This window comes from Chiloscyllium plagiosum, unplaced genomic scaffold (assembly GCF_037043375.1).
Source record: "Chiloscyllium plagiosum isolate Xiang-an unplaced genomic scaffold, Cpla_swu_hap1 HiC_scaffold_1, whole genome shotgun sequence".
Lineage (NCBI taxonomy): Eukaryota > Metazoa > Chordata > Chondrichthyes > Orectolobiformes > Hemiscylliidae > Chiloscyllium > Chiloscyllium plagiosum.
Window position 1 is genome coordinate 109,394,235 of NW_028270139.1, and position 13,761 is coordinate 109,407,995.

Below are 13,761 nucleotides of genomic sequence, written 5' to 3' on the forward strand. Positions count from 1 at the left end.
TGAGGAGTGTCAAAGCAGCCATGATCCTACTGAGTGGCAGAGCAAGTTCGAGGGGTCAAATAGCCTACTCCTACTCCCATTTTGTATGGTCTTATTCCTAAATTGCTGTCACTGGGATTAGCTGAGCACAAATTACCTGCCATGTTTCTATATTACAACAACATCTGCACTTCAAAAAGTACTTAATTGACTGCAAAGGACATTGGAATATACAGCGGTTATCGAAAGTGCTACATCAATGGAACTCTCTCTTCTTTTTACAATCTATGCCAATGACTTACATGAGCAGTCCAAGTGTAATTTATCCAAGATTGCTGGGAAAGTAAGCTCTGAAGAAGATCTAAAGATCAAGATGGTGGCAAATGGAGTATAACATGGCAGTGTTTTGTCACCTACTTTGATAGGAACAAGAGAAATCAAAAAGATAATTTTTTGGTGGGTAAGGCACTGGCAAATATTTGATTTGTGTGGTTTACTACACTAGCTCTTCCATGAGGCACTGGTTGGTACATTGAGATATAGTGAGGACTGCTGATGCTAGCGAGTCAGAGTAGATGAGTGTAGCACTGGAAAAACCACATCAGGGGGAATCTAAGGAGCAGGAGTCGTTATTTCAAGCAGGAGCCCTGATGAAGGGTACTGCCTGAAATGTCAACTCTCCTGCTTCTCAGACGCTGCCTGGCTTGCTGTGTTTTTCCCAGTGCCACACTCTATCTACATTGGTCATACATTGCTGACTTGATCAATTCACAGAAACATGATCACACCCATCTTTGCAACACCAGAAACAGCTGAGTCTTGGTAAGTATTGAAGCTTATTCATTCCATATTATGGGTCTCTGCACAGATTGAAGCAGCCACATACAAAGGTGACTGTCAGGATAAAAGCAGTGTTGGGTACATTTTTTCAACTCTTAATAGAATTGTATATCGTGTTTCTGTGAATAAAGTCCATTTTCAATGTATGGACAATGAAGATTACTACTCAAGCAATCGTCACAGCACAGCAGCGGGTATGACGAAGATAACGCCGTGTACGGCAACACAAAGAACAACTTGCACCCGATGACCAGGATCTTACCCCAAATGGACAGGGAGCACTGCTCACGTCTAGTTTTTGTTTCACCATAGCTATCTGGTCTTTCCAAAGAAATGTACTTCTAACCACAAGCTCATCATGGAGTGGTCTGCATATAACATCTGAGGCCCTGCAGGAAAAGGAGATAGTAAATTCTGTTTGATGGTTTCTCGAGATGACTCAAAATCTTTTGGCAAAATGCCTCATCTCCAGATTTTTCAAACAATCAGCAAGAAATAGCTGGCCGGTGGTGAGAAAGGCCCTTCCACTTCACAAACCACCTTCAGGGTGGCTGAAATAGGGAAGATCCCATTAGATGGAAAATGCCTCTATAAAGAAGGTCTCCTGCAGGGATGCAGTGGTTTGATCAAGCTTCATCACAAGCAGGACAATGATGCTGTTCCCAGAATGTGCACTGAGACAAACAGTATGTACAGCCATAGAGTCATCAACTCAGTGAAAGATGCTCTTTGGTCAGTTTAAAACTTGCTAGCCTTCCAGTGCAAGGAGCAGTCCATATCCAAGTGTTGCAGACTGGCACATTCCAACATTCACGTGTTAAGGGACCCAGAAGAACTTGGGGCAGCTGCCATAGAGGTGCATTGAGGAAATAACAGTTCAAGGCCTTTCAGTTATAGTATAATGTATAGAATCAGTCAGGTTAGATGCATCACATGGAAAATATATTGTAAATATCTATTGTGCGGCAACTGTATTGAGGCATCTGTTTGCAACATATTGTAGGGAAAATTTTTTAATTTTACTGCGCTTTGCTCAACTTGAAATGTTTTGAATATACATTTGAAATGTTGTGAATATTTTTGGAAAAAGATAGATTGTGTGTCTTTGCATATGAATTGTTGAAAATTAACAGAAGTACAGTAAGGAATTAAGAAGAAATAAGATCCTTAGTTTTATATGGAAGGCTCTGCAATAAAGTCTTGCTGCAATTATATGGGGCTTGAGGGATTGTAGTTCAGAGTGTGGTGTTGGAAAAGCACAGCAGGTCAGGTAGCAGCCGAGGAGCAGGAGAATCGATGTTTCGGGCATAAGCTCCCTAGAAAGGGCTTATGCCCAAAACGTCGAGTCTCCTGCTCCTTGGATGCTGCTTGACCTGCTGTGCTTTTCCAGCACCACACTCTTGACTCTGATCTCCAGCATCTGCATCCTCACTTTCTCCTCCTTGAAGGATTGTAAACAATCTTTAGTGTCTATTCTTAAGGAAGGATACAGTTGTAACAAAGGGGAAACAAACATTTATGTTATTTTTTCCAGGAATGTATAGGTTGTCCTGTAAGCAAGAGTTCAATAGAAATGGCCTGTTTAAATATGGGACATCCACTGAAACAAACGAAAAAGTGGAAATATCAGAGGTCGTTTCCCTGGCTGGAAAATATAAAATTAGGAATCGTAATCTCAGAATAAAACGGTTATCAATTTAGAACTGGGGTGAGAGGAAATACCTTCACTCAGATTGTGAATATTTGGAAAACTCTAACTTAGATGACTGTAGATTACTAGTCACTGAGTTGGTGAATACACGTTGCTGCTATTGAGTATTGGTGGTATGAGAAAGGACTGTCAGCCAACATACAGGGGTGCCCCAAGCCTTCTATAGGCGTATAAACAATTAAAAGGTCAAAGGAGAAGTACAGTCAATGAGGAACCAAAATGAGGATTTACACCTCAAGACAAAGTCTACAGTTGACGTGTTAAACGAATACTTTATGTTTGCCTTTACTTAATCAGAAGAACCTACCCAGACCATGATGACAGTCACTAGAAGGGTTCCAAATTGATAGGGCAAAAGTATTAGACTGACTGTCGGTACTTCAAGTTAACAAGGTACCTGGACCGATGAGATGCATCTGACAGTTAGAAGGAAGTGAGTGTGAAAATTGCAGGGACACCGAACACAATCTCTGTCTTCCCTAGATTTGGGGGGAGTTGTCAGATTGGAACATTGCAAACATTATAAGCTTTCTTGAATATGGCTGTAAGGATGAGCCCAGTAATTACATTCTGGATTAGTGGTGCTGGAAGAGCACAGCAGTTCAGGCAGCATCCAAGGAGCTTCGAAATCGACGTTTCGGGCAAAAGCCCTTCATCAGGAATAAAGGCAGTGAGCCTGGAGCGTGGAGATATAAGCTAGAGGAGGGTGGGGAGAAAGTAGCATAGAGTACAATGGGTGAGTGGGGGAGAGGATGAAGGTGTTAGGTCAGGGAGGAGAGGGTGGAGTGGATAGGTGAAAAAGGAGATAGGCAGGTAGGACAAGTCCAGACAAGTCATGGGGACAGTGCTGAGCTGGAAGTTTAGAACTAGGGTGAGGTGGGGGAAGGGGAAATCAGGAAACTGTTGAAGTCCACATTGATGCCCTGGGGTTGAAGTGTTCCGAGGCGGAAGATGAGGCGTTCTTCCTCCAGTCTGGTGGTGAAGGAGCGGCAGTGAAGGAGGCCCAGGACCTCCATGTCCTCGGCAAGGTGGGGTGGTGGGGGGAGAGTTGAAATGTTGGGCCACGGGGCGATGTGGTTGATTGGTGCGGGTGTCCCAGAGATGTTCGCTAAAGCGCTCTGCTAGGAGGCGCCCAGTCTCCCCAATGTAGAGGTGACCGCATCGGGAGCAACGGATACAATAAATGATATTAGTGGATCTGCAAGTAAAACTTTGATGGATGTGGAAGGCTCCTTTAGGGCCTTGGATAGAGGTGAGGGAGGAGGTGTGGGCACAGGTTTTACAGTTCCTGCGGTGGCAGGGGAAAGTGCCAGGATGGGAGAGTGGGTTGTAGGGGGGGGGGCGCGTGGACCTGACCAGGTAGTCACAGAGGAAACGGTCTTTGCGGAAGGCGGAAACGGGTGGGGAGGGAAATATATCCCTGGTGGTGGGGTCTGTTTGGAGGTGGCGGAAATGTCGGCGGATGATTTGGTTTATGCAAAGGTTGGTAGGGTGGAAGGTGAGCACCAGGGGCGTTCTGTCCTTGTTACGGTTGGAGGGGTGGGGTCTGAGGGCGGAGGTGCGGGATGTAGACGAGATGCGTTGGAGGGCATCTTTAACCACGTGGGAAGGGAAATTGCGGTCTCTAAAGAAGGGGATGCTGCCTGAACTGCTGTGCTCTTCCAGCACCACTAATCCAGAATCTGGTTTCCAGCATCTGCAGTCATTGTTTTCACCCAGTAATTACAGTCCAGTCAGTTTAACTTCAGTGATAGGAAGCTTCTGAAGACAATTATTTAAGATAGAATTAATAGTTACATGGAAAAAGATGGGTTGATTAGGAAGAATCAGCATGAAGGGCCTTCTTGTGGTGCAGTGGTATGTCCCTGTTTGTGGACAAAGAGCCTGGGTTCAAATCTCACCTACTCCAGGGTTGTGTAATAATATCTCTGAACAGGTTGGTTAGAAAATTAGGTTAAAATATTTTCCTTAGACCATGTATATATGGGGTGTGGGCGTTTGAACTCCCTTTTTGATTTTCTTAAAAACCTCCTTCTCTGTTTTTGATTGCACTTCAGTCCCACGCTCCTGATCTTCGGGCACCTGGTACAGAGGGGTGACGGCAAGTCTGAAGACCTCCTCGTGGGTCTGCTCCTGAGCCTGGTCAAACTGGCCATAAACAGGTCCAGGCAGCGGGTCGTGGAGGGAGCCGTTAGAGCTGACTGCCTGCCCTTCTTCCACGGTTACGTTAGAGCTCGGGTGTCTCTGGAGAAGGAGCATGCGGTGTCCACCAACACCCTTGAGCTGTTCAGGGAGACGTGGGCACCGCAGGGAGTGGAGTGCATTATTTCCCCCTCCAACTCTAATTTGATTTAATCCCTGCCCTCCCCTTCACTGTTTGACCACGCAGCATTGCCCTTTGATGTGAAGGGCACTGCTTGTCACTGACCACTTGGGTGTTTCTTTTCTTCCTGGTGGTGGAAACTGAATAAAGATTTGTATACCTTGTGTCTTTCACGGTGTCTCAAACCTGCACACACACAACATGGGTGCTGGGGAAAAAATAATAAAATAAGCACTACCGCAGTTAGGCAGTAGTGTGGGTAATTTTTAAAACAATAAACAGGAGTGTCATGGGTTCTGAAAAAAAAGAATCAGCATGGGTTTCTAAGGCAGAAATCATGTTTAGCTAAAGTTATTGCAGAATTTGAAGAGGTAGTAATGTTCAAACAGGTAATGCCATTGATGTGGAGTACATGGACTTTCAGCAAGTGTTTGGTACACAACAAACCTGTGAGGAAAGTTGTAGGACAAGGCATAAAGGGGTCAACAGCAACGTAGATGCAAATCTGGATGAGTGATAGGAAGCCTGGAATAATGGTCAACAGATATTTTTTGGGATGGAGAAAGGTTTGTAATGGAGCTCCCCAGGGGTTAGTATTGGGACCCCTGCTTTTCTTGATATCTATCATCTTGGTGTGCAGAGAACAATTTAAAGTTTGCAAAAGATGCAAAACATGGTAGACTTATAAACAGAGAAGAACAGTTTAGAACACCAAAAAACACACACACTTGTTGGTGCAGTGGGTGAGTAGGTAGCAGATGCATTTCAATGCAGAAAAAAGTGAGGTGATGCATTTCATAGAGATGTACAGGGTGGAAACAGACCCTTTGGTCCAACTCGTCCATGCTGACTAGATATCCTAAACTGATCTAGTCCCATTTGCCAGCATTTGGCCCAAATCCCTCTAAACCCTTCTTATTCATGTATCCAGAGAAAGTGAGGACTGCAGATGCTGAAGATCAGTCGGGTGTGTGGTGCTGGAAAGGTATAGCAGGTCATGCAGCATCCGAGGAGCAGGAGAATCAACGTTTTGGGCATAAGGACTTATGCTGGAAACGTTGATTCTCCTGCTCCTCAGATGCTGCCTGACCTGCTGTGCTTTTTCAGCACCACACTCTCGACTATTCATGTACCCACCTAGATATCTTTTAAATATTTTAATTGTATCCACCTCCACCACTTCCTCAGGCTGCTCATTTCATACATGCACCACCCTCCACGTGAAAAAATTATCCCTCAGGTCTCTTTTAAATCTTTCCCCTCTCACCTTAAACCTATGCCTTCTAGTTTTGGTCTCCCCTCCTTGCAAAAATGGTGGATGGGAGAGAATCGTGGTAGTAATTGCTGCTCCTTTTTTTGAGGGCTTTTTTTCAATGCTGGAAGTAATTTCCTTACTTTCTTGGAGCAGTAATTACTGTTTTTATAAAGTTTGCATTTTTTGATACTTTTAAGAAGAAAATCAAAAACAATGAAACCTTAAATGGGAGGAAATAGAGAGAGAGAGAGTCGGAGACGAACTTTCAGGATAGCGACCACGTGGAGAGGGTGAAGGGCTGAGGCGGCACGGTGGCTCAGTAGTTAGCACTGCTGCCTCACAACACCAGGTACCTGGGTTCAATTCCCACCACAACCACCTGTGTGGAGTTTGCACATTCTCCCCGTGTCTGCATGGGTTTCCTCTGAGTGCTCAGGTTTCCTCCCACGATCCAAAGATGTGCAGGTCAGGTGAATTGGCCATGCTAAATTGCCCATAACGTTAGGTGCATTAATCGAGGTAAATATAGGTTAGGGGAATGGGTCTGGGTGTGTTACTCTTCAGAGGGTCGGTGTGGACTTGATGGGCCAAAGGGCCTGTTTCCATATTGTAGGGAATCTAAACCAAACAGAAGGAGCAGTGCACTTTCACAGCTGACTAATTGCAAATACTTGGTCAGAAGATCATTGAAAAACAACATCAAATAGAGCATACAACCATTGTTCCATCTAATCTTTGCAGCTACACTGTTGTTCCGTTGGATTCTGAAGTTGCTGCTGTGCACAAACCTTGGAGGTCTGCACGACAAAAAGAAAATAAACTGAGCATAGGTACAATTCTAAAGGGGTTGCAGCAGCATTCCATTTGCAATTCCACTGTCAATGAATTTCGGGGACAATAACGTTAAACTCGCCTTCCATCACATTTGCCTCTGTATCCATTTGTTTGTGCAAGAGTCTTTTCCTTTAACCCACCTCCAATACTGTCCACCTAGATCCCACCCTCTGGCCCTTACATGCACTCAACCTGTTCATTGAGAACTGTTCATGTGACATGGCATCTTAATTTCTCTACCCACTCACCCATTCAAAACTATCTGCCTCTGAACTGACAACCTCAAAGAAAAAAGGCCTGAAGAGTCAACATCGTCCTCTGCCTGGCTGAGCTCATCCTCATTTTCAGGAACTTCTCCTTTTACTTCAGATCAAAGGGGTAGCCATGGATACACACATGAACCTCTGTTATACCTGTTATGGTATACGTGCAACATTCCTTATTCCATTCCTACTCAGGTTACTCCCCACAACTGCTTCTGTTTCTCATGCAGAATTGTAAAATGTTAACAATTTTACTTTTAATTTCCACATGCTCTCACATTCAACTGGTCCATCTGACTCCTCCTTTCCCTTTCTTGACATCTGTTTCCATTTCCTAGGATAGGTTGGCCACTGATATTCACTACAAACCCACTGACTTCCACAGTTACCTGGACTATAAAACCTCACACTGTGCTTCTTCTAAAGACTCTATTCCATTGTCCCAATTTCTCTGTCTCTCACATCTCTATTGATGATGCTACCTTCCGCAGAGTGGGGGGGCCTCAGAAACATCCACCTTTTGCCTCAGCCAAGAATTCCCCACCACTATGGTTGGAAATAGATGGGAGATATACATTGGGGTGTCAAAACTCATACTGGATAGATGCTTTGCAGAATACCGACACTCTATCCACAAAAATGACCCCAAGGTTGCAATTGTCTGCCTCTTCAATACACCACTATGTTCCCTAGCCAACATTTCTGTCTTGGGCTTGCTGTAGTGTTTCAGCAAGGCTCAGCACAGGCTGGAGGAACATCTAATTTTCGGCTTGATAACTCTGTGGTCTTCAGGGCTCAATATAGAGTTCAATAATTTGAGAGCCTGATCACTTTCCTCCAATAACCTAATCCACCCCCCAACCCAGTCATCACATGGGCTGCTTTCAGTACAGCCAACCCATTTCCACCTAATTATGATCCCTGTGATCACGTTTTCTTTATCCCTAGCATATTATCATGCATTAGGTAAAAACAATGACTGCAGATGCTGGAAACCAGATTCTGGATTAGTGGTGCTGGAAGAGCACAGCAGTTCAGGCAGCATCCAAGGAGCTTCGAAATCGACGTTTCGGGCAAAAGCCCTTCATCAGGAATAAAGGCAGTGAGCATGGAGCGTGGAGAGATAAGCTAGAGGAGGGTGGGGTGGGGAGAAAGTAGCATAGAGTACAATGGGTGAGTGGGGGAGAGGATGAAGGTGATAGGTCAGGGAGGAGAGGGTGGAGTGGATAGGTGGAAAAGGAGATAGGCAGGTAGGACAAGTCCGGACAAGTCATGGGGACAGTGCTGAGCTGGAAGTTTAGAACTAGGGTGAGGTGGGGGAAGGGGAAATGAGGAAACTGTTGAAGTCCACATTGATGCCCTGGGGTTGAAGTGTTCCGAGGCGGAAGATGAGGCGTTCTTCCTCCAGGCGTCTGGTGGTGAGGGAGCGGCGGTGAAGGAGGTCCAGGACCTCCATGTCCTCGGCAGAGTGGGAGGGGGAATTAAAATGTTGGGCCACGGGGCAGTGTGGTTGATTAGTGCGGGTGTCCCGGAGATGTTCCCTAAAGACATCCATTCCTTTGTCTGTCTAATTGTCATCCTGTCTCTTCGAGCTCACTTCTTTCCTCCATCTCTCTATCTTCAGTATATTTGCCACCATTTCCTTGCTATTATTGATTCTGAAGAACAGAGACTGGACTTGAAACGCTAACTCTGCTCTCTCTCCACATATGCTGCAAGTCCTGATCAGTTTCTCCAGCAATTCGTATTTTTAGAACATAATACCCAAGTTAAAGTTTGCATTGCAGCTCACTGACCTTTTTGTTTCTCGTTATGATGAAAGGCTGTCAGTCTGAAACTCAACTCAACCTTTTGGTCCAGGTACCTGACCATAGAGTCATAGAGATGTACAGCATGGAAACAGACCCTTCGGTCCATCCAGTCCATGCCGACCAGATATCCCAACCCAATCTAGTCCCACCTGCCAGCACCCGGCCCATATCCCTCCAAACCCTTCCTATTCATATACCCATCCGAATGCCTCTTAAATGTTGCAATTGTACCAGCCTCCACCACTTCCTCTGGCAGCTCATTCCATACACGTACCACCCTCTGTATGAAAATATTGCCCCTTAGGTCTCTTTTATATCTTTCCCCTCTCACCCTAAACCTATGCCCTCTAGTTCTGGATTCCCCGATTCAATGAAAACGACTTTGCCTATTTACCCTATCCATGCCCCTCATAATTTTGTAAACCTCTATAAGATCACACGTCAGCCTCCGACGCTCCAGAGAAAACAACCCCAGCCTGTTCAGCCTCTCTCTATAGCTCAAATCCTCCAACCCTGGCAACATCCTTATAAATCTTTTCTGAACCATTTCAAGTTTCACAACATCTTTCCAATAAGAAAGAGACCAGAATTGCACACAATATCCCAATAGTGGCCTAATGAATGTCCTGTACAGCCGCAACATGATCTCCTAACTCCTGTACTCAATAGTCTGACTAATAAAAGAAAGCATACCAAACACCTTCTTCACTATTCTATCTACCTGCGACTCCACTTCCAAGGAGCTATGAACCTGCACTCCAAGGTCTCTTTGTTCAGCAACACTTCCTAGGACCTTATCATTAAGTGTATAAGTCCTGCTAAGATTTGCTTTCCCAAAATACAGCACCTCACATTTATCTGAATTAAACTCCATCTGCCACTTCTCAGCCTATTGACCCATCTGGTCAAGATCCTGTTGTAATCTGAGGTAATCCTCTTCACTGTCACTACACCTCCAATTTTGGTGTCTTCTGCAAACTTACTAACCGTACCTCTTATGTTCACATCCAAATCATTTATGTAAATGACAAAAAGTAGAGGACCCAGCACCGATCCTTGTGGCACTCCACTGTTCAAAGGCCTCCAGTCTGAAAAACAACCTTCCATCACTACCCTCTGTCTTCTACCTTTGAGCCAGTTTTGTATCCAAATGGCAGCGGAAGGTTTTTGCACCTTGCTTTATTCCCAAATATTCAGTATCTGTTGCATCTTGCTTCTGTTCCCACTATAACCATCTTCTCACATGGTGAGAAACTGCATAGCAAATGCCTAAAGTAAAATGGTGGCGATGAAAAGATAAGCTAAACAAACTGTTTTCATGATAATGCTTTCATCCATGAGCTCTCATAAGTTTTTTTACTCATAAATAAAGCTACTGACAATGTAGCTGATAAATGAAACCAACTGTGCATTACCTGTTTTGGCTGGAAGAAGTGGAAGTGCAATGGGTTCCAATGGCTCCCAACTCTCTTGCTTCAGACTTTTCAGAGCTGACCATTTTAATTCAGTTTCCTGCAACAACAGTTGTGTGCATATATAAAGGAAACATTCAAAGGCTTGATTCAAAGAAAATGTGATTTTAAAAGATTTAAATAGTTGCTTTCTAGTGCAGAACTTGAATTTTGCAGACAAATGACATGTGGCTGAAGATAGGCAAAAGTAGGCAAAAGTGAGGACTGCAGATGCTGGAAACCAGAGTCTAGATTAGAGTGAAGCTGGAAAAGCACAGCAGGTCAGGCAGCAGCTGAGGAGCCCTGATTCCTGATGAAGGGCTTTTGCCCAAAATGTTGATTTCCCTGCTCATCGGATGCTGCCTGACCTGTTGTGATTTTCCAGCACCACTCTAATCCAGACTCATGTTACTGAAGATGTTCATCCTGCAGTCATCAGGACAAATGCAAGAATGCAAATTTCAAATGGGTACAATAATTTATTCTACAGGAGATAAAGAGTGCTGACTGATTGGAAAATCAACTTGTATGACCAAATGATTTTTAAAATTGTCTCTTTTAAACAATACGGTCTATAGGTATAAGTGCAGAATTAGGCCATTTGGCCCATCAAGGCTGCTCCACTATTCAAACATTGCTGATACATTTCTTAACCCCACTCTTCTGCCTTCTCCTGGTAACCCTTGATCCCCTTACTAAGTAAGAGCCTATCTTCTCTATCTTAAATATACTCAAATGACCTAGCTTCCACGACCTTCTGTAGCAATGCGTCCCACAGATTCATCACCCTCTCACTGAAGAAATTCCTCATCTCAATTCTAAAGGGTCATCCCTTCACTCTGTGACCATTCCCTATTCTCTATAAACATGTTCTCTATGTCCACACCATTCAGGTCTCTCAGTATTCTCTAAGTTTCAATGAGATACCCTCTCATCTTTCTAAACTCCAACAAGTACAGACCCAGAGTCCTCAACCACTCCTCACATGACAAACCCTTCATTCCCAGGATATAAAAGACAAACTGAACTAATACTACACCCTTGAGCAGTATTGCTGATACAGTAAAGTTTCACCTGATTACCTCTACATTGTATCTGAACCTGAGTGGAATCTAATTTTATGAGTTTTTTAAGTTAAAACAAATAATTGATAGATTTGTACTACCTTCTCTGCATCTACCTCTTCTCAGAAATATAATTGGGCTCTCTCCTTATTTTCACTTTCCACTACATGAGCATTGACTCATCTTCCAACATCTATGAACATATGAATATAGGATCAGATTATGCCTTTCTGCACTCAAGCCTGTTCTGCCATTTAATGAGATCTAGAACAATGTTCAATTTCCTTTCCTAACAAGAATGCATCCATTTTAAAGTCATTCAATAACCCCACTTCTACCACCTTCTGAGGCAGAGAGCCTCACAACCCTACTAAAAGAAAACCTTTAAATCTGTCTTTTAAAAAAGTGTCCCCTATTTCTGGACTCAAGTCCACCTTGCTAAGACCATTCAGAATCTTATAAACTTTAATCAAATGACCCTTCACTCGTCATCTCTAATATGCTTGATCCATCAAGCAGCTTCACCTCCCTTGTCAACTATACCCAAAAATAAATCCTTTCCTGACATCCCATGTAGGTGCAGATGAGTTCTGTCCCTTCAGCCTCCCACACGAACATTTAAGATTTACAAAACACTCCTGCCACATGAAATGACAATTGCTGTTGCTCTAACCTAGCAAGTAGTCTTGAGTATTCCCGGTGAGGTGAAGACACATCTGAGTGTTTTGCTGATTAAGCGTGCTGTATGCTGCCCCTGTCCCTCCTCAAAGGGAGGAGCAGCGGCGTTTCCCGCTTAACCATCGAGAAGGATCATCCCGCTCCCGCAGTTCAACCCTCACCTGTTGGTCCCCGCTCTCCGCACAGAACGGCTGGACATGTTCATACTGCCCCCAGCCACCCGGCTCCCGAGGGTTCCTGACGGAGGGGCCGGGATTGTAGAAGCTGGGATACAGGGAGTAGGGGAAAGCGCTCTCCATTCGACCATCACTGACCCCACATGGCATCCCTACGGAAACCAGCCCCCTCACCCCCGGCCGATGCCTGCGCGCACGCGCGCTCCCTGGAGTGAGGACCGCCTTCCAACTGACTTCCGTCTGACACGAATGAGGCCCGGAGCCTTTGCGCCAACCGCCAGGGATCCCGGCAGCTCGCGACCTTCTGTGGCTGCTCGAGTACGCCATGTTGGTGAGGGCGAGCAAATGGCCCCTGCGTTACCCAGGGCAACCAGACGCTCTCTGGCAGAAGCCGCTCGATAACGGATCTGTGCTTGTTCCGAGAGCACCAGGGCTTGCCCACTCTGCCAAGAGGCGATCTAGGAGACTTGAAAGCATGATGGACTAATCCGGGACTAAATTAATTGTTAGTTTGAAAGCCATCATGGATTTGATACAGGCAAAGTGTGCTCGACCAACTTTGATTTACTCATCCATACTCATACATTGACTTTACAGAAATTCATGTGGTTACAATTGCCAATAAATCAATAATACCACAGACAAAGTTGCACTGACAATATCAGTCAATTAGAATAAAGAGAAAACGAAAAATAAAATGGAAAACTTTAATGCTCCTTCTGTAGCACAGATATTACCAACGAAAATTGAACGAAGGTAAGTGAGAGGTTATCCAGCAGGTTTGGAAGAATAGAAAGGTAACTCATCTAAATGGAAGCCATGATGAGGAGGTGCCTGTCTTGGACTGAGGTGGACGAAGTTAAAAATCGCACAACAAACAGGTTTACTTGGAAGCACTAGCTTTCGGAGCACTGCTGCTTTATCAGGTAGCTGGTGGACCGGGATCATAAGACATAGATGTCATGCAACTGATAGGATAAATTGAACAAACCTAGATTGCTGTTAAGTCTTTCATCTTTTAGAACCCGTTCTAATGTGTGATTGTGTGATTTCTAACTTTATCTAAATGGAGAAAAACTTCGGAGTGCTTCAGTGTGAAGGGATCTCGGTGTTCTGTATGAATCATTGAAAATTTGGATGCAGGTATAGCAGATAATAAGGAAGGTGTAGTGATTGTAACAAGGTCAGCCAGATGGATCTCACAGAATATAAATTCACTGAGCTTGTTAACCTTGTCCAATCAAGGAGCCCTGGCTGGCAGATCTAAACAGGAGTATCAGAAGTTCTGTTCATTCTGACAGCTGGCTTAGAAGAAGCTGGACCAATATGAATACAGGGTGACTGGGTGATGGGATACCAGCCCCTGTGGAGATATT

General features: G+C 44.5%; 1 protein-coding gene across 3 annotated transcripts in view; it reads right to left on the reverse strand.

Moving 5' to 3' along the window:
* taf1c (TATA-box binding protein associated factor, RNA polymerase I subunit C) overlaps positions 1 to 12,531 on the reverse strand; it is a 51,723-nt gene extending 39,192 nt beyond the window's left edge. The window contains exons 1-3 of one of the 3 annotated variants that reach the window (XM_043687082.2): positions 12,205 to 12,301; positions 10,432 to 10,528; positions 1,082 to 1,208 (exon numbers count right to left, since the gene is read on the reverse strand). Coding sequence is in view for 1 of the 3 variants with exons in the window: in XM_043687063.2 (XP_043542998.2) it covers positions 10,432 to 10,528; positions 12,371 to 12,508 (235 nt within the window). In the remaining 2 variants the exon portion in view is untranslated. Of the gene's footprint in view, positions 1 to 1,081; positions 1,209 to 10,431; positions 10,529 to 12,204; positions 12,302 to 12,370 lie in introns of those variants that run through there. The other 2 variants (XM_043687063.2, XM_087989684.1) reach the window with 2 other exon arrangements.
* Between the last annotated feature and the right edge of the window lie 1,230 nt (positions 12,532 to 13,761).